The following is a 24410-nucleotide window of genomic DNA, read 5'->3' as shown; positions in this document are numbered from 1 at the left end:
GAGCTCCTGTCACCAAAACTCATCACCCAGCCTGGGGGAGCCCTGCAGAGGCCACAGCACTGCCAGGAGAGCTGCAGCTTCCAGGGACCTCAGTCTCCAGAGATCACAGATGCTAAACTCACAACCAGACAGTGAAAAATAGTCAGAGTAGCAGCAATTGTAAAAGTTTATATAGGCGTTTGCTTTGTTTTCTATTTATAGCTGCACTGTATTTTTCTTGTAATACATTTTTAATGGCTTATAAGGCCTAGTTATTTATTCTCCTGAAGCCAAATACTTTCTCTACCCTGCTGATGCCAGGGACTGAGCTCTGCACAGAGGAGCTCTGTGGGAATGGCTGGATCTGCTCCCTGCACTGGCCCCAGGCTGGGGGGACCCTGCCTGGCCCTGGGGACCCCCAGAGCACCCAAGGCAGCCCCAGCATGCAGCTCCCCATTGCCTCCCTGCACAGGGACTGCCTGTGGAGAGCCCTCCCTGGGCCAGAATATTTTCAAATTGCTGATTATTCTATCTGCACACAAGGGAGTCTGTTTTTTATGGTTGTTTTGCTTTACATTTCTTAATCCGAAATTAACTTTTCTTTAAAAACAAAACAACCCCCAAAACTGCAGTGCCTCACAGGCAGTGCTCCTTTCCATCTGGGTGTTGAAAAGTCAAGTATGAACAACAGACCAAAACAAGCAGAAGATGGGACACTTTGAAATGGCAGCTTTTAGCACAAAATATAATTAATCTGCAAAACCAGCATCCATTCCTAAGCACAAATGCTTATTGCCTCATGATGAGTCTAACCAGAATGGAATTAACTCTACTGTTCTTTCTAAATTGTTATAGACCCAATATTTTCTTCTGACTCTTCTTCATATTAGATTAATAACTATGTAATCACTTCATTAGTTTATTTAGATTATGTTATTTTAGGAAATTATTGTTTAGATCAGCCTTGTCCTTCCCATCTCTCTGTGCCATCCCAGAATTAAGTGATATCTGAGGAAACCAATTAATTGCAGCTCAACCACTGTAATGGGGTCTGTTCTGCAGTGTGGCAATGTCTAATGGAGTTTTAATTTCCCCTTGGTGAGTCAACATTTGCTTAAAGAGAGAAAACTCTTAGGGCAAAACACTGCCTGAAACACACTCAGCTCCTTCCATGCCTGTGGGGCTGAACATTTTGGGGCTGCTGCTGCTTTTGTTGGGGGTAAAATTCACAGAGAGAAAACTCTTACAGCAAAACACTGCCTGAAACACACTCAGCTCCTTCCACGTCTGTGGGGCTGAACATTTTGGGGCTGCTGCTGCTTTTTTGGGGGGGTAAAATTCCCAGAGGGGCAAAGCTGGAGCACCAGAGAGCATCAATTCCCAGCAGGGGCCGAGGACATGGAAGACATTCAGCCCAATCCCACACAGCTCTCAGGCTGCACCTCCCAACCCTGCAGGGTCCTGGGGGCTAAAATGAATTTGTCACCCAGTGAAGCTTTGACAGCCCTTTTTAATGCACGGTGTTCCTCAGGCAATATCCATTTAAGAGTCCTGGGCCCTCACTCTGCAGTGGCACAGCCAGTGCTGGCCATGGAGCAGAAGCCCTTTGTGCTGGGGGGGCTGTCAGACACAAACCCTCATCCCCAAGGAACCTGCTGTGACACACATGGGACAGCACCATTGAAAATGAGATTTTTCCATTAATTGTTCAGAGTATTTAGCACTGCCAGAAGTTACATTTGGGATTCTGGGTGGAGGCTAAGCACCTTAAAATGCCCCTGGACCCTCCCTCTCTCAGGCCATGAGCCCCTTCCCAAACCTCCAGTGCTGTTTTGCTTGGCAAAAGCTGACAAAGTTCTAAAAGTCAGTCTGGTCTGCCTTCCCCAGGTATCTGAGAGCTTAAAAGGTTTGAAACAAAGCTACATTATGATGCAACCAAATTCAGCAGCATCTGATTAACAAAAAGGAGGCCACAGCTACCTGACAGCAGCTGGTGGTTATTTTTTATTTCTAAAACAAACTGATGGCCTCAAACATTCATACATATTTGGGATGGGTTTTTTTTGTTTGTTTGTTTAAATGTCTCATTTCCTGGTTTGTTTTTCTCCTGCATCCTGCAGGGAAATAAAGTTTTGCAATTCTTCTTCTCATAATAAGTCTGTCCAAAAATGATGTCGCTCGTTGTGTTGAAAGATGGTTTCATTTTCTACTCAAAATTGGTATGAAAAATTTGCCTTGCCAAATGAACATTGTATACTGAACTTGTCAAATCCTCTCTCCTGACACAAATAAAAGATAACATTGGGTGGCAGCATGTAAAACAGCACTGACAAGACAGCTGGGATGGAAGCAAAGAAATGCATATTTTTCTCTTTCTCTCTTCCAGAGCAGGGAATGGGAACGATCCAGGTGAGCGAATGCTGGCGTGTTACAACCAAAAATACATCATCTAAAGACTTAACAAGCCATTTCCAGGCAGCTTCTGAGATGAACATAAGCGATTCCATTTCTGATTAGCAAAATCATGACAAAAGCATCAACTTTTTTCCAAGCAGCCAAGAAAGCTGCTAAGTAGGAAGAGTGGCTGAGTAGAAGGAGTATTCAGTTAAAAGTTCACAACTCTGCTGTGCAGGCTGGAAGGACTATTCCTAGCACTGCAGAAAATTATTCTAAGTATATTTAAAAATAAATAAGGTAATGATAACACTTTCATTAGTTCTGCAGTGTCTCCATGTAAGTGAATTGTTTTTTTCCTATTAAAATCATTGATTGAAGGCTGTTAGCTATTTATCAGCCCCGAAATTACATTTCTCCTCGCCTCTTAAAAATCACAACAACTGCATAGTTAATAACAAGAAAAGACTCCTAAAACTGCAGTTTTGGGGTGGGGGGGCAGGAATACAAGCATGAAACACAGATTGCACCTTCAAATCCCCCATGGCATCACGCTTCTTTGTTCTGCTAAGAAAAATTAACCTCAATCTCGGCTCAAGGTCCCCCGATTGATTATCATAGTCATTTAAATACTGTAATCTCATTTTCAGCATCAGGGAAAGGGAGCGAAAAGAAGAAAAAGAGAAAGAGGTGGGGAAGCGAGGGGGAGAGAAAGAGAAAACAGAATAAATTATCTGACAAAAGGAAAAAGGCCCTTTCTGCTTACGGAGCCTATTTCAGATCCTTCCACTTGATTGGAAAAGTTGATGAAGTTTAAATGAAGCAGAATTAGAGGCTCAGGCCACTGAGTATTGACAGGGGCCCATGGAAGAATGTGCAATTCAATAGGGCTGATTTCTGTGGAAAGCAGGGGAAAGGCCTAAATGGTATAATCTTCAATCAAATCTAACATCGACACTGACAAGGCAGGGTAATGAGATAGGCCAGATCAGGCATGTTGGTTAAAGAAATTAATCCCTCTCGCTGCACCAAGAGTTCAGCTTTGATGCCTATTGTACAGAGCCCCGTCCCAGCCTATCTAAATGCTAACTAACTGTCAGTGTGAGCTGGGACTGTGCTTTTCAGGGCCGGGGCTAAGCTGGGAACAATTTTAGCTGCCTGATTTTGGAGGCAGAGGTGGGACGGCAGCGGGAGCAGAGCAGGGATGACAAATGCAGCCGCCCCCCCCCCCCAGCCCCGTGCAGGGAAAGTTGCATTTCTGGTTGTCTGAAGGCTTTAACACACTGTAATACGTGGTAATTAATGGAGTTACAGTCCTGACCAGCCCACTGGAATCCCCTGGGAGCCACCAGGAGGGTGATGGAGACAGCAAATGTAAGTCGGGAAGTTGAAAAGCTGCAAACAAAGGGGCTCTTCTACCTGGGCGAGCAAGCCAAAGCTCTTGATTAAAACCAGTGTTATTTTTCAGGCTGGTTTGCTCTTTATGGAGCAATGCAAGGTTCACTGTGTTTGCTTTGAGGGTTTTTATCCCCCCAGCCTGGGAGTTACGCTATTATTTTTAATCAGGTTTCACTTGTAAGATTTTTAGGCACAAACCTCGTGTTGGTTTGCTTAAACAAATCAAACTAGAGATATTTCCCTTGATATTGAAGTTTTCTTAAAGGCTGTTGCTGGAAATCTAGTAGTAGATCCCACTTTCATTTATATTTGCTACTTCAAATAAATGTGAGTGGGAAAGTCAGTGTAATTTATTTTATCAAGTACAAATGGTTAAAAAAGAAAATATTCTCCGAAATGCAGGTTCTGTCTAATCTGTACAATGCGAGCAGCCAAGCAAGAACAAAACAATCCCTGAAAGATGACAAAAGCTTCTGAAATCCAATAATTAGGCATAAGAGCATCTCTAAGAATTTGCATGGAAAGCAATCTGCCCTTGGGGAAAGTGTGGCTAAAAACTCCCAAAAATCAGGAGCTGAAAACGCCGGTCTCTGTGACTGCTGACAACTGCTCTCTTTGCTCTACATTCTGCACTCAAAAAGAGGAGAATGATTGTGAGAAAGGTTTAAAAATAAAGAGTTTTTAACCTTTTCCTTGGGCAGCCACCAACTGTTTGCCTGCCCAACGCTCTCCTGTCCAGCACTGTCCTCACTGAGCCCCCTCCAGCTTTTCCCTTGTGCTCAAGGCACTTTGTGGTGCCTCTTCCAGAGAAGGAGAATTTTTGTTGGTGTTGGAGTGGGAAGCTGAGGTTGGAGAGGAAAGAGGGCAGAGCTGTTCCTGTGCTGTTACAAGTTTCAGCTGCTCTCAGCCTGCTGGGTTTGGTGTCCCTGGAGCAGGGTTGGTGGGTTAAGGACGCTGCAGTGAGATTTGGGGTGTCCCTGGCTTTTTCTGTGGTGTCTTCAATTTGAATTAGTCTGAAAATCATCTCTTGGCTTAGTGTGGTTTGGGGGCAGCACTAAAACAGGCAGTGGCTCTCCCCCAAAGTTTCTTAAATCTTTCTGAGGATAAAGCCTGAGTTTTAGGTTCATCATAAAAATTCATAGCCTGCAGCAGCTCTGGGTGCACTGTGAATGTATGGATCCATTTGTGACCCATTTCATTTTAGTTTTTTCCCTATCCTGCTTACATCCTCTCATCCTTTGGCTTAATTTTTGTTTTTACATCCCCACCAACTAGGGCAAGAGGCTGTACAGATGTTCTCTGCTCTGACAGCACTGCTATTAGGGTCACAATGCAACAATTTGGTCTAACCATTATTATTGTGCTGGCTGACTTCAATAATGCACTTTTAAATCAAAGAGCCTTTGAAGCTTTATTTCCATTGTATTAGACAAATAAACATAGAAGATTTTCACAAACATAAAAGGCATTCACCTTGTAATGTTTCTGGGCTTATTAGTCTCACCAATTTGCATTGTTTTGTTCACATAAAGGATCAAAATGCCCTTTTGCTTGATTTTACATCCTGCCTGTGGATCTTGGGAGTGAGCAGCTCCCCAGGCCCGTGCTGCTGGGGCTGTCCCTCTGCCTGCTGAGTCACAGCTGGCACTTTGGAGCCTCTGCTCAAACAACCAGGAGGAAAAACCCACTACTTTTATTCATGCAGAATGTTTACTTGCCTCTTGGAAATACCTTCTTTATTTCAGCAGTGCCTGTGCAAAATATGGGACGGCACTAAAGCTCATAAGGAGTTTAATTTTTAGTGTACCAAATAATTCATTTAAAATCTTAAATGAGTTCATGCTGAGAAGAAAACCCTTAGAAGTGAGAGCATTGGAAGGAAAGCTCAGAACCAAACCTAATGATTATTTGACTAACCAGCCCTTCATTAGTTTATTTCTCTAATGAATTATTGAGGCACTGCATAGCCATCTCAGAATGCATTTTTAAAAGCACAACACTAGTCTTAGATTGCAAAAATATAATAGTACTTGTGATATAATAATAATAGCAATAAGCACACAAAATGCTGCATAAACACTAATTAAACCTCAGTGTCCCCAAGCAGCAAGCACAGAAGGCAGGATGTTCAGCACATGCAGTGATTTGAGGTAAAGAGAATAATTAACACCAAATAAAACAACTTTATTCCAAATACAGCTCATGGTACTTGTGGCTGCTCTGTCTGTGAGAGACAGAGAAACTGAACTCTGCTCTCTGCCCAAGTTTCCAATAAATGCATTGATCCCAAATAGCTGTGAGCAGGTTCGGGTCAGGGGAGGGAACTGAGTCATTGAAATCATCAAAGCCAACACCTGAGGGAAGCTACCCAAACCCTGACAGGGCTGTGATCAGCAGTTTGGCACTGGGGGGATCTTGGTTCAGATCCTGGCTGTGGCTGAAGCCCCAGGTGCCTTCAGGGAGCAGAGGGACCTCCCTGGGCTGTGTGGGTGCTCTGTGCAAAGGAAATGATTTTGCTCCTGTCAGTGCCATGGCTCATCCCTGCCGAGTTCACCTTGGCTCCTCGTCAGGCTGGTGCCAGAAGAGATAAAGAAGATGAGTGGATTTGGAGAGAATGTTAAAAAAAGAAAAACCCAAATCACCCAGGAAGCTGAGGGTTAAAGGCTGAAAGATGAAGCACAGCATTCAGATGTAAAAGCCCTGTTGCAGCCATAGTCCAGGTCAATAATAAAAGCTTCAGAGTGATGGAAAACCTGCCCTGTCAGGAATTTCTATTCCAAGAGAAGTTTGTGATGATGCAGTTTATCACAGCAGCTCCAAGTTGTAATATTCTTTTTCACACCATGCACTTGTCCAGCTTTGTCTCTTGCTTAATTACAGCTTTTTCTTTTCTTTTTTCACTGCGACAAGACTTTAGTTTGACAAAATGGCCCCACTTGCTTTTGTAGTGTCCATCCTAGGGATCTTTCCAGAAATCAAAATGATTTTGCAACAATTGTCAGCAGTGCCTTGCTCTGTGACAGTCAGCTCAGAAATACTTCATTGGGAGCTTCAATAGGCACAAAAGGAAAAAGAAAAACGGGCCGGGTGATTTCTGCCTTTACTTGGTGCCCACACAGGGAGTGGAGTCCCTTGGGTAACAGGGAGCAGGCTCCAGGGTGAGCCCAGGGAAAGCTCTTCTGTTCATCCCCTTCACCCACCAAAAAGGGCATTTCCCTCTCCTGGCCTGGCTAATCTTTCCTTTGCTGGGAATTCCAAAGCCAAGGCTATCAGTGTGCCAGGTCCTGTGGTTTTTTGGTGCTTTTTTGATCATATATTCTTCTTCTGGAGATCATAGCAGCTGAAATTTTATTGCCTGAATCCTGTAGCTTCTGTTCAATCTCATTTGGAAAAAAAAAGAAAAACTTTCAGCCCTCGGGGCTGTAGAGGAAAGCTTAGGAAAATGAACCCTAAATGCCCTGGCATTCAGACCAATAAAGACAGCCTGGCATCAGTTGTCATGTAAATAACAAGCTTGTAAAATAAACACTGCACATTCCAGCGGTTGCTTGTTAAATCTGCTTCTCCTGAAGTCTGCACTGGGACCTGGTGCCAGCCTTTCCTGGCCAGCAGAGCAGCAGCACCATCCTCCTCCTCCTCTTCCTCCTCAGAAATGCCAGTTTGGAAACAACTTTTCCATGTTGGGAGCAGCAGCAGGGCCTCTGAAGATGAGCCAGATGCTTCTCAGGGCTTTTCCTGGAGAACAGTTCCTGCTCCCTGCCTGGCCCCTGGCTCCACCTGGACAGGTAAGGGGATGCTTTGGCACCTGGGGCTGGATTTCCCATTTACCTTCATACAAAAATCCAACTCCTTGCTGGTGACAATGACTTTGTCAGTGATACCTTGAACTTAATTATACCATATTATACAGAAGATGTTAATCTAAATGTAATCAAACTGCTGTGGGTCTCTATTTCTGAAGTCTGTGTTGAGCTTTCCAGGGTTAAGTGTTGTAAACTCTTATTTCCTGCCCAGAGCTGGTTTATTTTTGTAACACAGGAGTTTTCAGTAAGTTTGTACTGGAAAAGTGCTTGGCTAAGGCTTTTACTGGTGAAAACAGACCAAAAATGCTTTGCTCAGATTTTTACTGGCATCAGTAGATGAAATGCTTTCCTCAGTTTTATGCTGCAAGCAAATATGTACTGATAACTAAATTAACTCCTTGATTAATTAAAACACAACATACATTCTAGCATTCATCCCTAGAAATGTTTATGTGAGAAGGTGATGGTTTTATAGCCAGAGTGTGTGGGTGAACACATCCTGTGGGGAGGCTGGGGCTGGGCAGAGTGAGGCAGGAGGCTCAGCCTGGGCAGGGATCTTGTTTGGATATGTGATGCCATATTCAGAACACACATGAAATAACTCAGAGAGAAAGAAGGATGTCCTTCGGCTGCTGCAGAGTAGATTTGTTACACTCACACTATGTTTTGGAGTCCAAGTGCTGTCTGGAGGAGGATCAGGGACTAAGTGTCCCATCCATCTCCACTGCCCTCAGGTTCTTGTGTATTTGCTGCCCAGAGACCCTCCCTGGCAGCTGTTGGAGCTGTGTGTTCCTCATGCCCTCCCTCGGCTGCCAGCAGCACTCCTCCGAGCTGCGCTTGGCTCCAAACCTTTTGTCCTTTTCTCCTAAACCATCTTTGTGTCCTTCAGGGCTGGGACCTGCTGGCCATCCTCTCCAGAGTGCTGGGTCCCCAGGGCTGCCCTGGGGAGGGGGGGATTCCAGGCTGCAGCTGGAAGCAGCAGCAGGAGGAGGAGGAGGAGGAGGAAGGGCAGAGGGCTGATGCTGTCAGTGAGTCGCGTTTGTGCAGCAAGCTGCCACCCCACCCCTGTCACCTCCGGGCAGAGGGAGACCCTGGTGAATGCAGCACTCCCCGGGGCAGTGAGGGAGGCAGCTGCCTGGGGGGCTGCAGTTTGCTGCACAAACTCCGGCAGAACCCACCATGGAGTGCAATTACTGCCGGTTCCAAGAGTGATAGCGTCCCTGTTATCACCCTGCTCACTCCATGCTCAAGGATTGCACCGGGTGGATGCAAATCTCACATCCCTCCTGCAAAGAAGCCTTGAGAAAACAGAAATCGTCCGGAATACTGAAATTGAACACGACCTTTTCCTTCTAAAACTTGCTCCAAGTTTAGTTTCACCAGATCGCAGGAATCCAGATTGTCTCTTAATTTTTTAAAACATTAATTTAAAATTGCTCAGAATTCCCAATGCCAGGATGCTCTGCAAGAGTTCTCCTTCCCATCAAACTTCAGGGATCCAGAGGAAAGAAAGAAAGAAAGTAGAAGGTGTAGATTTGAACAAGTACATCAGAACCACCTGATGTACAGCCTGCTTTTTTTCTCTGCCTAACAAAATCCCCCAATAAATTTTTAGATTTACGAAAGGATTCAACACTGCAAAGCCTCACATTTCCAGTGACACTCCAGATTCCCGAATTTTACCGACTTCCAAGCCTGCCGGTGCCAGGTGCGCTTACGGGGGGGAAGCCAAGAGCCGAGCTCCGGCTGGAAAGGCGCGGTTTAAGGAGGACAAACGAGGCTTGGGAGCCGGGGTTGCTGCGGCAGGGGAAGGGCGAGGAGAGCGCTCGGTGCCCGTGCGGGAGCGCGGGGCGGGCTCGGGGCTCGCCCGCTGCCGTTCTGCGAGTGCCATCCAGGGGACGAGAGCGGCACTTCAGCTGCTGCTCGGGGACAGCCTGGCTGGGCTGGGCGGCGAGGAGGAGGAGGAGGAGGAACCCACCCCAGTGAGATGATTGAAAACTTGACGAGCCGCACGCCCAGCTCAGCCAGGGCAGGGGCAGGGATGGGAGTGGGAATAACGAACTGAGAGGAGCCGGGAGTTCGGGGAGGGAGCAGTGTTGGGGAAGATGGAACAGGAAAGCCTTCTAAATATGATTGCCTGGCAAAAGGTTTTGAGAATATGGGAACTATAAGTGAGACTTAAATGAAAGCAAGCTTTGAGATCCCTCAGTTACTGAACAACTGGAAAACAATGGTGTGGCCACTGAAGGTGATCCCCTTTTGATGGAACAACACCCTCTGCTTGCAGACAGGCCCAAGGGTGAGAGCAGACCCTGCCAGCTTGGCAGAAGAGGTCCAAAGAGGAGGTTTTAGGGTTTAAAATGTAACACAGGATGGCAATGTAATGATTCTTACAGGCTGCATGTAAATGCTATAGGATTTGTATATTATACTAGATTGGTTAGTGAGAATCAGAATATTCAACACAGAAGAAGATTTATTGTATTGTAATGAGAACCTCGCTCTCTTACCCTTTTACGCTCTTACCTTTTTTACTCCCTTACTCTCTTACCCTCTCATCCTCTCTCCCCCTCTCTTCTCTCAGTCCTGCTCTGAGCTGTGCCTGGCAGCTCAAGCAGGGCCCTGCACCCAGGCCCTTTGCAATAAACCCCAAGTTCCCAGCCCTGGCTGCAGAGATCTCTCGTCTCTGTCCGTCCTGACCGTGCAACCCCCGAGGCTCCTACAGAGCAGAACCTCCAGAGCAGGTCTAAAAATGCGAATTACAGAACCACAGATTCACTTAGGGTGGAAAAGACCGCCAAAATCATCGATCCCAGCCTGTGACCCATCAGCACCTCGTTGCCCAGAGCAGGGTGCTGAGTGCCAGCTGTTCCTTGGACTCCTCCAGAGCGGTGACCCCAAACGGCCCTGGGCAGCCCCTTCCAAGGTCGGTGTGATTTAGGTGGGTACAGTTTGTGTGACACAAACTCAGGGACCCCTCTGCTGTGTCTGGGGATGAAGAGCAGCCCCAGTGACATCTCAGTCCCCGTCCACGAGTTCTTCCCAGACCTCGGGACTTGAGGAAACCCTGGCAGGGAGAGCCCATCCTGCTCTGTGCCCATCACCGGCTGGGGGCCGCTCATTAAGGAGCGGCGGGGAAACACAATTTCCTTGTCATATAAACCAGTGTGGGGAGGAAAAAAACTGATTTTAACGGCTTTAAGGGGAAACTTTTCTGCTGCGGAGCTGCCTTCGGTGACTGTGACCCTCACCCTCCCCGCTACCTGTGGGATGGGAGGCGGCCCTGGCGATGGGATGGGGGCTCGGGGGCGGAGGGAACGGGGATCGCGGGGGTCGCGGGGCTCACCTTGATGATGAGCGGGTTGCGCAGCATGCTGAGCCGGACCAGCCCCAGCCGCTCGTTCTCCGTGCCCGGGCCCGCCTCGGCCAAGGTCATGGGCCGCCGCCGGGGCCCCGCTCTGCCGCCCGCCATGGCGCTACCGGGCCGGGCGGCTCTGTGCGGTGCCGGTCCTGGTCCGGGCGCCGGCGGGGAGTCTCGGCTGTCCCGGTGCCGGTGCCGGGGCTGTCTCGGCGGTGCCGGTGCCGATCCCAGTCCCGGCGGTCTCTGCACGGCCCCGGTGCCGGTGGCGGTGCCAATGCCGATCCCGGGGCTTTCTGCACGGCCCGGTGCCGGTGCCGGGGCTGTCTCGGCGGTGCTGAGGCCGATGCCGATCCCGGGGCTCTCTGCACGGCCCGGTGCCGGGGCTGTCTCGGCGGTGCCGCGGGTCTCTGCACGGCCTGGTGTCGGTGCCGATCCCGGGCTCTCTGCACGGCCCGGTGTCGGTGTCGGTGTCGGTGCCGGTGCCGGGGGGGTTCTCCCACCGAACTCGCGGCTCGCGCGGCGGCGTCCGTCTCCAGGCAACAAGCGGTGCGCCGCTCTGATGGCTCCGGCTGGGGCCGCTTCCGCCGGCGGAACGGATGGGCCGGGCGCGGTGCGCGGGGGGCCGGCGGCGCGGGCGCACACCGCGTGGAGGTAGTGGAGGCCCGGTGGGGCCGGGAGCTCTGAGGGGTGGCGGGGTCGTGGTGGGGGATCGCGGGCTCTTCACAGCCCGGAGCTGCCGAGAGCGCTGTGGGAGCGCGGGGAGACTCCCTCGGTAGCCCCGGAGCGGCGGGGTCCAGCCCGGCCGCGCTCAGCCGGGGTTTCTCGGTGTCTGGGCCTAGGGGCGAGCTGTGGTTTGAGCTCCGCGGAGCTTTCGGGGCCACTCGGGGAGGGGATGCCCGGGACCGGCCGGCGGTGCGAGCTGCCCTGGGGATGCGAAATTCAAGGGCGCGTGTTCAAACGTGCCCCGGGGTGTTGCGCGGTGAGCGTTTTGTATGTGCTGGATGTAGAAAATGTGCTAAAAATGCTTCTTGCCCTCTCTGTATGCCTGAATCCTCCCGCTAGGGCTGAGCTCGGCCCCTCAGAAACTTCTAATCAGATAATTCGGGGTTTAGTGCTGAGGAGTCTCATGTTTCTTTGTTGCTTTTAGCTTGGTGCTGTTTCAGTGCTGAAAGCTGAGTTGAACGTAATAGTCAGACCTTGCTCAGCTATTCAAAATCAAAACTAATAGTTATTAAATTAATTAAAGTGTTTTTTGTGTTGTAGGAAAGCACTTTGAAGGCTGGGGACAGCTGTAATGCACATTTGTTTGACAAAGAAGGCATCAGCTTTTCCTAGGCACTTTACAAAACTAACTGGATTGAAAAGTAAGAGTCTAAGATAAAATTGAGGTTTTAATTGTTAAGGTTTTGGGTGGGTTTTGTGCTTCTTGTTGGGTTTTTTTTTTGGGGGGGTGTTTTGTTTTAAACAAAACCAGTGTATAAATGACAATACTTGAATAAAACTCCTCTCTTTTACTTAAGAGAAAAAAAATGAAAGACAAAGCACATGCAGGTGATTTTCAAGTCCAGGATTTCGTCAAGAAGAACAAAAAGAAGAAGAGGAAATCAAGTGAGTCCAATAACAACCACGAAAATGCTGAAAGCGTGGAAGATGCAGAGCCTGGCCACGCTTCCCCAGTGCTCTTTGAAGATGCAGCAGCACAGGCTGGGGAGGGCAGGGAAAAGAAGAAAAAACGGAAAAAAAAGGGTGAGAAGGAGACTGTGCTGGATAAATACTTTGTGAAGGTGGAACACGAGATCAGCAATGGGACTGGAGCAGCTGCTTCCCTGAGGAAGAAGAGGAAGAGGAAGGACAGCAGCCACGAGCTCAGCGATGTCAGCTGTGTCTCTGTGAATGAGGACTGCCAGGAGGGGGCTGCTGCTGATGTTTACTTTAAAAAACACAAGAAGAAAAGGAAAGAGAAGCATCCTGAAGAGGATGAGGTGTGTGAGCTGCCTCCCTCTGAGGAACAAAGCAAGGGCCACAAAGAGAAATCCAAAAAGAAGAGGAAGAAGAGGAGAGAGGGCAGTGGCCAGGAGGACACAGATGGAGCAGCTGAGGCACCGCTGTCACCCTCAGGGCAGGACAGGGGGTGGCCTTGCCCTGCAGGTGAGGATGGAGGCTCTGATGCTGCCTCTGCCATCGCTGAGGTCTCCATGGAGCTCCCTGCAGGTTTCTCCACCCCCAGTAAAGCAGCTGGACGAGCTGAGAGGACTCCAGCACTTGCTAGAAAGCCCTGTAAGAGCAGCCCTTATGTCATGGAAGAAAGCTCTTCAGACTCTGATGTGATGTAAGTTCAGGTTCTGTTTGTGGGGTTTTTTCCTTCCTCCACTCCCCAAATACATTTTTTTTGTTATTTGGCCTCCAGGTTTATCTTCATTGTGTTTTGAGTGTGTTTTGGAGAAAAACTTCGAATTTACACAGCATTTGTGATGTTAGAGACCAGCTTTAAAACCTCAGTTTGCTTGTGGAGATCCAGCAATTTTTAAGAACACAGTGTAGGCTCTTTTCTCCTCTTCTAAAACTGTAGGTATAGAAATAACTTACCTGCAAACAATGCACATTTAAAAAAAGAAAAGTGGGGGGAAAAGAGAAGGATTTAATTTGTTTCAGTTGATATTATAGTGACCATGTGCATTTTAAGCAAGCAACTAGTAAGGTCAGCTAAACAATTGAATGTTCTGTGCAAATAAATGCTCATGTAAGTAGTTCTCGATGCCTTTGCAGTGTCTAGAAAACAAAACAGTAGCACTAGTAAGAAAGAGATAGATGGAAAAAATCTGTGGGCCAGTGCTAGCAAGAGAAATTATTTCTTCGGTGTGCCCATGTGTGAGAGTTTTGTGGATTTTCAGAACTTCAGAAAGCTCCTTGATTATTGTAAGTACAGAAATTTGGAAATAAATTACAATTATTATGTTAAAAGGTTAGAAATGCAAGGTAGTGGATGTGTGAAGTATTTTTTATTCAGTAATTAACAAATATGTTAATTCTTGTAAATGTAGAGATGTTAACAACATCTTTGGTTTGGAGCTCTAGTGGTGTATTTTATTTTATACCTTATTTTTGTTTGTTTTATATCAGGACACCAAAAGCCTTGGCATCACAGCAGAACAATTCCTTTGCTGAACTGGCAGCCTCTGATGAGGTCAGTGTGGATGATGAGGAAGGCCTGGACTCTGCCATTCTGACTTCATTTGTGGATTTGGATACTGCAAGACAAGAACTGGAGGAGTTTATTCCTCATGTGAAGAATATATCAGACAGTTCAATCAAGAAAATGGCTGGAAGAGACCTAATGAGGTTTAAGGAGTTTAAAAAACAGGGTGAGCTCTCTGAAATCCTCTTGCAGTGAGGAAGGACTGTGCAGCTGTGCTGATGTTTGCACAGAGGCAAAAGTCTCTTGTGTCGTGTCTTTTGCACCCCCAGTCTGGTTCACTTTATTCCATTGATGCATTTTCTGTTTCTCTGTTTTGTAGCATCTGCTTCCACATTGGCAAATTTCAGTCCAAACTTGTCTGTTAATTGCTGATTCCCAGCTGGTTTGGTCTCTTTCAGTTTTCTCTTTCCCCCTCTGAGTTTGTTGACACCTGAGATATGCAAGAGATGGTACTTGAAGTTTGACTTGTTTCTTTTTTAAACCTTTTCTATATTTTAGGTATGGCTGTCAGGTTTGGCAGATTTACCCAGAAGGAAAATAAACAAATCAAGAAAAACGTTGAAGAGTTCTTAGCACTTACTGGAATAGACAGTGCTGAAAAACTTTTGTTTACCTCGAGGTATCCAGAAGATAAAGACACCATCCATCGCCTGAAAGCAGAACATCATTTTTGTGAAAAAATCTGTGAGTATTCAAGTTCATCCTCAGACAGCTGAATGTTGCATTCTACAACCTGGTGATATCATGGCATATTCTGTAAAAAAAATTTTATTGAGAAAATTTTTATTGAATTTTTATTTTATTTACCAACTGATGTTGGTAAATTTGGTGAGAAAAAATGGTGTAATTGATAATCTGCACAGTCAGTCCACTGTTCTTATTATCTGGTCTCAAATAGGAAGAGTTTAGAGATAAAATATGGTCAAGACCAGTAAAGACTTCCAGACATGCATTTGGGCTTTATGGCTTTAAGTGTATTATTTGCTGAACTATAATTAAGGATACCAATGGCAGCTGTGAGTGATTAAGTCCTGTCTGAAACTGTCACCAATAAATAGGTGGCAGGTGCAGGACTGAGGAGGGTGGAGGAAACTGAGCCATGCCAGTCTCCCAAGACATGGGGATCTCCTCAGTGCACCAGGAGCTTTATTCTGTGTGTTTGGTGACATCTCAGGCAAGGCAGAGTAAAGGACAGCCTGTCATGGATCAGGATGCAGAGATCAAACTACAGATTTGTTCCTCTGTGGTTATTTCAGACACACAATCCTTCCCTCTGCGTTGGCACATTTCCCTGATGTTGACTTTCATTCCAGTCTGGGAGTTTGCTCCTGGCCTGGGAAGATTTGGCAGAAAGTCTCATTATTTCTGTGCCTTGCAGTCCCCTCTGCTGGGCACTGCTGCACAGGGTGATTGTGTGTTCCCAGGGGTTGGTCTCTGGGGATTTTCCTGCAGCAGAGATCTTCACTTGGTTTTTGCTGATGTCCCCAGTGCCTGCTTTTCCCAGCTGGGACAGTCTGTGACACCCAGGGTGTGCTCAGCTCAATGACACTCTATGACATTTTTGACTCCACCTGCCTGGTGGCTGTCTCATGTCTCTCTTTAATGGGAGTGTTCAGCATCATGCCAGTTAAATTTTAATCACACCTGGATCAAATGCACAGCCAGCCCATGCAGTTTGTAGCTGCTGAGTGGAAAGAATCTGTTGCTGACAGCATGGCCATGAAAATGTGTGGTGTTGGGTTTTGGGGTTTGTTTCATTTTGGCTTCACCACTGTTAGAAATGTTTGTTAAAAATGATCCTTTACCTTCCAGCTGAGGGCATTCCCCGGCCCTGGAGGCTGATATATTATCGAGCAAGGAAAATATTTGACCCAAATAATTATAAAGGAAGGTAAGAGAATACTTTAAAAGTGTTTCTGAATGCTAATATCAGTCTGTGTTGATTATTTGTAAATTAAAAATGGATTCAAATGAAGATCCTCTCTCCCATTTGTGCCAGTTAGTGTCACTTGATTGATAGCTCATTTTCCCTTTTTGATTCCTCTGTTCTAAAATGTGACTTGAAGTGATAGTGGTGATTAACACTGATCATCTGCAGATGTTACAGCTTGAAATGGTTTGAAATTACAGCTGAAGCTGTGCCCATTTCCTCAACCAGGTATACTAAAGAAGAAAAAGAACAATTAAAGAAGTATCAAGCTCTGCATGGCAATGATTGGAAGAAGATTTCTGAGTTGATGTCCCGTTCTAACCTCTCAGTTGCTAGGAAATTCTCTGAAATCAAGTCAGGTATGGAATTTTAAGAAAAACAATTAATTTTGTGTAATGTTATTTGAACTATACAATGTAGGTACCTTAAACATAAGGAAAAAGTCTTTCAAGTATGGGGTCTTTAATTAATTAATTGATTTGTAGTGGTGGTCCTCCTCTTCTCCCCACTGATTGCATTTTCATGTGGAAAGGTAAGAAAGATCTCTGAAAGAAAATAGAAAAAAGTGGAACAAATATGACTCCTTATTAACAGAACTAGCATCTAAAAAAGATGGTTTCATGGGGAGGGCAGAAGGAATTTGGCAGCCAGGTTTAAAAAGAACATCTGGAGATCAGACTGTTCTTTAGTATTTGGGCTGAACTCTCAAGCTTGGTATGCAGAAAAGTTTCTAGGATGTGTTAAGAAATTGGTCCTATAAATAAAAATCATGCAAAGTGAAACATTTGCTCTTCTGCCTTTTTTCACTAATCATTCATGATAAATTATGCCTTAACCTGGTGGGTTTTCAATTTTAGCTATTAACTATGGTCCTTGGACAGAGGAAGAGACCCAGAAGTTAATGAGTGCAGTGAAGGATGTGATGAGGAGAAAACTGACAGCAGAAAATCCAAGTTCTGTTTCCTCCCTGGAACAGTCAGACACAGATCTCTGGATTGACCGTGAGCAGCTGGACCAGCCCCTGCCATGGACTGAGATTGAAACCCAAGTGGGAAGTCGATACGGGAGACAATGCAAACAGAAATGGTGAGGGCCTGGACTAAACTGGGATGGTAAAATGTGTACTGGGGTGTGTTTATTCTGCAAAACCTGTGTTTTGTACCATGATGATCCTTTGGTAGGACAGGTAAGAGATTGCAGAGCAGAGAAGAGGCATTGCAGATGAATCTGAGAGAAATAACTCCTTGCTAGCTGCAGCAAGTTTTGTGTCTGCTGTGATGGCAAAGCCTGATTTCTGTCTGCTGTGCTGAGGCCTGAGCAGCAGAGTTGACTTACATGCTGAACCTGGGCACTGTGACTAGCACCAGCAGTATTACTGAGCTAAAAATAGATGATTGAGACTCTTATGCCAGCTGTTTAACACCAAACCAGCTGCTTCAGAAACTTTCACATAACCTTGTGTAGTTATCTGCAAGAAATGTATCATTTTGAGAAACTTTCCCAACTGGCAGGAATAGCAGCTTCTTTGTTGGGTATTTTAGGGGAAACCCTCCCAGCCAAGGCCTGGGCCCCTGCTGCTTGGGAAGTGTGCCATCAGATCCAGGTGTTCCATGCTAAAAATACAATCAAGTCACTTTGACTTGCTGATTAGGGGGCCTGTAAAAGCTGGACCCACTTTTGGGGCAAATTTGGAGACCTCACCTAGGGGTGAACACACTGTGGAGGATTTTCCAGTTGCTGGGAAGGGTTCTCCAGGTCCTGCCTGTGAAATGGGGCTCCCCAGTGACTGGATCTGGATGATGGTAAAATATTGAAGCAATTGGTGATGTATCTTTCTCAATCACTATCCCATGATTAGTGCACTCTTATTTTTGCTTGTTGCTAAGGTTAAGTGTATAGTTTTATTGAATGTATCATTTTATTTTTTTGTTGCCTTAATATTCATAGTAAAATAAGACCATTCTTTCCATTGAGACTGTGTCCCTTCAATCCCCCCTGTCACTTGGCAGAACACTGCCCCTCTGTGACAGCAGCAGCATCTTGATACTTAGAATTTCTTGAAATGACAGAAACCTGGTTTTGTGTGTTTTCAAAGGAATTCAATTTTAACAAGCAAATTGACCAGAGGGCAGAAGTTGTCCAGAGGGAGCAATGGATTACGGACCAAGATCACTCTTATTAAGAGGTACAGTCCTGAGCACTGGGGTGTTTTTTACCTCCCACTCTTTGAGCTGTGCTTATAAAAGTTGGCAGGGTGAGAACAGCCTGCTTGCAGCTTGATACATGTTTTGTAATCATTCTTTCTGTGGACAAAATGTTCTGTAATTTCTGACTGGGGGAGCTGGGAGCACTGAATGATGTCTTGAGTTCTGCTTGCAAACTGCTTCTGTCTCACATTCACAGGTTGTATGAAACAAAAGCAGAGGATGCCAATGAAGTGAACTGGGATGAACTCAGTAATGCTATTGGGTAAACCTCCCTTCTTTCTTTTATGGATACAAAGGGTAGTGAAAGCAGAGCAATCAAAGTTCTGATACCTTTACCACCGTAGGAAATGTTCAATTTGGAAACATTACAGTTGCATATGCTGGCACAGCACTGAGCAGGAGGCCCTGAAACCCTTAATGTTCCAAATACTGGGGTGTGGTGTATCTGTGCTTCCAGATGTTCATCAACTAATGGGAAAAATATTATTTGATATTATGGGTTAATTATTATTTGAATTCCATCATTTCTACCTAAATCTAAGCTGGGGTTTGACTGGCATCACTCTCAGGAATGGATAACTCAGTAACAATTAAAGTTTATGATAGTTCCTTGCACCACTAATTCTTTGAACTCTTCTCTTTGCAGAGATGTTCCTAGAACCTATGTTCAATCAAAGTTTTATAGGCTAAAAGTGTCCTTTGTCCCTCTCTGGAAAAGAAGGACTTTTTCTGGTTAGTATGTCAGCTGTTTGTATGTGCTCCTTAAGCTTTGGCTTGAATCTCAGAGGATACATATTGTGGTTCAATTTTTTCCTAATTGGCTAAAATCTTAAGACTTTATACTTATTTTACTAAATGCTTTTTTTATAACTTTCAATGTTTACTTCATGCAATTGCTTATGAACCTGTTCTTTTTAATAACTTGGCTTAAAAAGTTTTAAGATTGTGCATTTTAATTTCTCTTTGCATGTTCGTGTTATGCCTGATCTCCCTGCAGCCCCTGTGATCAGAACAATGCAGAGATTTTGTGCATTTAAAACTGACAACAAAATTTCTGTCTGTGAGATGCTGTTCCTCCACAGATCCAATTAAAACCACCTATTTTTTTTTTTCTCATAGAAATTATTGATTATCTGTATGAAAAGACACTCCCAGACCTTGAAGAAAAGTTAAGGGAGGAAGAGAGGAAGCGCAGCAGCTTTGACAGTTCAGCAGGCAGGCAGCAGCAGCAGCAGACTTTCAGACTCAGTGACATTTTTGACTCCAGTGATGAGAGTGATTAATTAATTTGTCCTAAAAGCAATGCCTAATTTGCAGATTTAACTGCAAATGGGTCTGGTTGAAAGTGGGTGCAGCTCATCACCTGCAAGTACCAGGCTGTTGACAATGGGAAGAGTCAGGATTGGCACCTCTGATTGTCTTGTTTCAGCTTGAAGATTGAGTTCAAGAGAGCTTTTGTGCCACATTTTATTCTATTTATTTTATTTTATTATCAGCTCTGCTTTTAGAAGATTTCATGTAAGCATACAAGTTGCTTATACTTTTTTTATTTTTTGGTGGAGGTGACAATTACTGTTTTCCCTTCATGAATGAACTTGGTTTTCAGAACTTTATTTTTTTTTTTAATTTATGGGATTGAAAAAAGGTTTCAATTTGCTTTTAAAACTGTAACAATCAAGTCTTAAGACATCTGTGCTGAAAACAGCACAACTTTTGAGTAGTTTTTTTTAAACAGGTATCTTATTCTTAAAGGCAACTGATTTTATTTTTGATGCAGACTTAGACTTTTCTCACTCCTTCTAGAGAAAAAAAGGCTTTTGTCCATTACTATTCATTGTTTCATGCTAACCAAAACAAGTAATATAAAAGGTTGTATTTAATATTTGGAATACAGAGAAAAAGCAGTGTATATATATACATATGCATACATATATATTTTTATTTTGCCATGGAGAATTTCTACATTTTAATAAGATGAAGTTTTACTTGTGTTTTGTATGATACTTTTAATTCTCTGCCTGAAGTTATTTGTAAATTGACTGAATTAATGTAAAAAGCCCCAAAATATATGTGTAAATTCTTTGTAAAGCTTGCTTATATTTCCCATATGTTGTACTAGACAGTGAAGCAAGAAGATTTAGTCTCTGCTTTTTCAGGGTCATTTTGATAAGTGACAATTTCCCTCTTCAAGTCTAGTAACCATCATTGAAAATCCAGAACTTTCAATGGCTTGAAATAAAAGTCAATGGCTTGAAATAAAAGTCACCTTGGAAGGTGACTTACAGCAAGGGATTTTACAGGAAAACTTCCCACATTTAACTGTGTCTGCCTTTTGTCTCTCTGAAGACAGAAAGCACCACTGGGATTTTGTGAGACAGGCACAACCTCCCCTGCAGCAGCCACTGCTTTGAGGGTAAAGTTTTCCAGCCAAGAGATGAAATGAGATGGGGGAAGCAAACACACACCACTTCCACCTTGGTCTTTGTGTTGCTTCATGGGTTTTAAAGTTAAAAGCTGAAAAACTTGAATTTCTGAATCTAAAAAGTTTGTCTTTTTCAAGGGTTTTTTTCCCTTGAAAGTGGAGATGCTCTGAATTGTGTGCAGGCAAGAGCACAAACAATGCCTGGTTGTAGAGTCTGTAAAGTAGATCTTGCAAAAATAAACTTCTGTCTCTATGGTGAGATTTTTTTTTTTATTCTTTGCTTTAAAAGAAAACTCTTGTGGCTGAGTGGACTGCACACCTCACTCCAAAGAAAGAAGCAGCAATGTTGTATTGAGTGAAAAGAATCATTTGACAAGAGTTCAATGAATTTGATGGAATTCAATAAAGTTTTAACAGTGGGTTACCAAGGTTCAAAGCTCACCTTATTAATGACTTATTCATTAGTACTAATTCAGCTGCTCTCAGTCACTTACCAAGGATCTGGTGTGAGTAAGGGATCTCTTGCTCAGGTAAGGGATCCCAAACCTTGGGAGGTTTCCCTGCTCCAGGGCATTCCCCTGGCCTTCAATCTATCTGCAATTCAGAGTTATTAGGGTGAAATTGGTGCTTGTTAATCAGCACTGCAGACAGGGCAGATGCCTTTGTTTTAGCTCTGCTATCTCTTTCTCCACTCATTATCTTGCATGTTTGGGCTTCATAACCACCTTTCAAAATACTTTTCTGTGGAACTTTCACTCCCTTGTCAGTGAGCCAGGAGCATTCCAGCTCAAAGGGTCATCTCAGGGCATGAGCTCCTGTTCCTCCCTCCCAGAAACGACCCAGGAAAAATCTTGCTGATACTCCTTAAAAGCAGTTTCTCTGCTAAATAGGAATTGTAAACTTGGAGCCATCACTGCACTGGCTGCTTTGGGCAAACAGACCTGAGGAAAGAGAGGCTTCCATCTCCTTGCAACCCTGGGAATGGAGCAAGGAGACTCCTTCCTCTCCCTGGCTGAGGTGTGTGCAATCTGTTTGCACAGGGGCAAATAATTGCATGTTGATTATTTCCCAGGTGCTGAAAGGCACAAGGAAGGAGCTTTTCCCTTTGCCATCCTCTTCCCTGGGCCCATGGGATTACAGGCATGGGGAGGCAGTTCTTTCATGGGGATATTTCAGTATTAACTGCAAACAGAGCAAATTCTGCAGAGGTTTAAAAAAAACCCAAAGAGGCTCCACAGAATGATGAAGAAAATAACATTGACAAAGCTTTGTGTATCAGACTGCATTATAAATAAGAGCATGACAGATCCTTCAAGTGTAAAAGCACTCTAAAAACTTGGGTGTTTCAAGCAGATATGTTGTTTCAAGCATTTCCCTGCTGTCTTTGTGACCTGAGTGGTGTTACAGCACAAAACTCTTCAGCTGTGTGGCATTATCAAAGACAGAGACAGATGAGTTCCAAGGCTGTGTTTGCAGTACTTCAAAGCTGAAGAAGCAGCTGAAGATCAAACAGGGACTTGCTTTTTTCAACCCTCTCTCCTGTAAGGTCTTAACCAAGGCGGTGGAGAAGGGTGACGCTGATATAACTTGGGTCAAAGTTACAAGATGCTTATGTAGCTTGATATATATAACCTGATATAACCTGAATCATAACTCTGTATATTTATACAACCTGAATCATAACTTTCTATATCTATATAACCTGAATCATAACTTTCTATACAATGCAATAGCCAGTCTATGGTTAGCTAGTTACTTAAAGCTTAAATAAACAGAAACTTGCCAGGTGAACAATCTCAAAAACAGACAAGCGTAGCTATACTGGGAAGCAGGAGGATGTACAAACAAGAAATTGGCAAATGTAAAGCCAATTAGCCACAAAATGAAGAATTTAATCAGTTAGATCCAGAAAGACCAAGGAACACCATAACTGCACATGGTCTGAAGACAAAGTTAAGAAGTTCAGATGAGAGGAAGAGCTTGAGCCTTCATCGAAGAAAACCCCCAAGAACACCTACACTGGGGAGGTGCAAGGCACTACAGAAAAACTATAACCATGAGATAACATGTATAACATCATCATATATGTGCTGGAGCTAATTAAATGACATAACAACATCAAGGAATACTTACTGTATAAATAAACCACAGCACTCGACAAGGGCGAGTGAGTGAGGTGGAGAAATCCCCCTCGCCTCCAGCACTGCAATAAACAAATGCCTGCTCTGTAGACACCAGTTTAGGGTGTTTTGTTTCCAACCAGTCTTTTCGGCCATCACCTGAGGCGGTGCCCGAGCCGTAACCCCGCTCAGGCCCAGCACCGTCCGTCCCTGAGGCTGTAACCCCGCTCAGGCCCAGCACCGTCCGTCCCTGAGGCTGTAACCCCGCTCAGGCCCAGCACCGTCCGTCCCTGAGGCTGTAACCCCGCTCAGGCCCATTCGCCTCCGTTCCTGAGGCGATGCCCGGGCTATAACCCAGCCCACTCCCGCGCCTCAGTTCCCCCGCCCGCCGTCTCTGGGGCCGCGCTGTCCCTTTAAGGCTCCTCCCGCGGGAGGCAGCGAGCGCCCACATCCGGCCGCGTCCGGAAGCGCGGGCAGCGCCGCGGCCTCAGGGCGGCAGCGGCAGCGGCAGCGCCGGGTGGGCCGGGCGGACCGAGGGGAGCGGCGTGAGGTGAGCGGAGCGAGCCATGAGCACAGCAGGGACCGTCCTCTCGGCCCATACCGCCGCGGAGCTGGTGCCGCGCCGGCGCGGAGCCCGCACTCCTGCCCGGACGCCCTTTTGTGTCGGTCCCTCACGCCGCCTCAGGGCGGGCCGGGTCCCGCTTGGCGGGAAGGGACGGAGGGCACCGGGCAGGGCGGCCGAGGCGAGGGAGGCGCTCGGGTGGTGCTGCTGGGGCGCTCCCGGGATTGGGGTTTGGGTTTGGATTGGGGTTGTGACGGGACCAGCACCGACTCCGAGGCGGTTGCGGCGGCTCCAAAGGCGAAACTGAAAGAGATTTCGGTGCTCGGGCGCTCCGTGCGCGGGTACCGAGGCTCCGCAGCGGTGCGGGCTGTCGGAGCAGCGTTCAGGGCACGGCGCTGCTCGCAGCTCGGTGCCCGCCCACGCTCCGTGCAGCGATTCCCTCGCTTAACGGGCACAGGTAAATATTTACGCCTTTTACGAGTGAAAAGCCAGGCAAACATCCGCATTTGAATGACAGAATGGATTCTCTTGCAAAGCGTACTTACTGCTTCGTGAAATGCATTAATGCAGCTGTTAACCTAAATACCGAAGCAGTTCTTGAGTGTGAGCTGAACTGATTTCTGCTGATCTACTGAAACAAGGGATTTAAGGGTTGATGGGGAATTTAGGATAGTTTAGGCAATGTATTTGTGAACATATGGTATTCATTATTGTACTCATATGGGACTGAGATAGGGGACCCTCCGAAGGATACCTGTTACCCATAAAATTCTGCTGAGCGGAAAAATAAGAGGGGCAAATAAGAAGCCCCTCATAAAAGCTGCTGAGCTTGCCAGAAAATTCGATGCAAAAACACTCGAGTTCGAAAGTTTAACAACTATGAAGGTTTTGAGCCTTCATCTTGTCAGGCCCCCGGACTCATTTAAAGACCACTGACTCAATAAAAAGGATAAACTGCGCAGCTACAGCTAATTTCCATACCATGGTGGAAAATGGGCGGGGCTAGATACTGAATATGTATAGGCGTTATAGAATATG

At 45.7% G+C, this 24410-nt stretch overlaps 2 protein-coding genes across 3 annotated transcripts in view; one reads left to right on the top strand and one right to left on the bottom strand.

The window, feature by feature from the left end:
* Positions 1–11088, bottom strand: part of CFAP77 (cilia and flagella associated protein 77) — a 58635-nt gene extending 47547 nt beyond the window's left edge. Inside the window, exon 1 of the mRNA XM_066562993.1 lies at positions 10921–11088. Within this exon, the coding sequence (XP_066419090.1) occupies positions 10921–11046 (126 nt within the window). The 5' untranslated portion in view covers positions 11047–11088. The remainder of the gene's footprint in view (positions 1–10920) is intronic.
* Positions 11089–11557: 469 nt separating this feature from the next.
* Positions 11558–21114, top strand: TTF1 (transcription termination factor 1). 2 transcript variants are annotated; one of them, XM_066562991.1, is made up of 12 exons: positions 11558–11586; positions 12199–12299; positions 12456–13264; positions 14056–14297; positions 14630–14815; positions 15944–16022; positions 16290–16420; positions 16919–17147; positions 18157–18246; positions 18465–18530; positions 18915–19000; positions 19388–21114. In XM_066562991.1, exons 3-12 carry the CDS (start codon positions 12465–12467, stop codon positions 19549–19551), a joined length of 2073 nt encoding a protein of 690 aa, XP_066419088.1. In that variant the 5' UTR covers positions 11558–11586; positions 12199–12299; positions 12456–12464; the 3' UTR covers positions 19552–21114. The 2 variants fall into 2 exon arrangements, with proteins under 2 accessions (XP_066419088.1, XP_066419089.1); XM_066562992.1 differs by lacking the exon at positions 11558–11586 and adding an exon at positions 11767–11914.
* Positions 21115–24410: the final 3296 nt, after the last annotated feature.

The sequence above is a fragment of the Molothrus aeneus genome, chromosome 19 (genome assembly GCF_037042795.1).
Source record: "Molothrus aeneus isolate 106 chromosome 19, BPBGC_Maene_1.0, whole genome shotgun sequence".
Taxonomy (NCBI): Eukaryota; Metazoa; Chordata; class Aves; order Passeriformes; family Icteridae; genus Molothrus; species Molothrus aeneus.
Note: the sequence above shows the minus strand (reverse complement) of the source record. Positions and strands in the feature narration are given on the sequence as shown.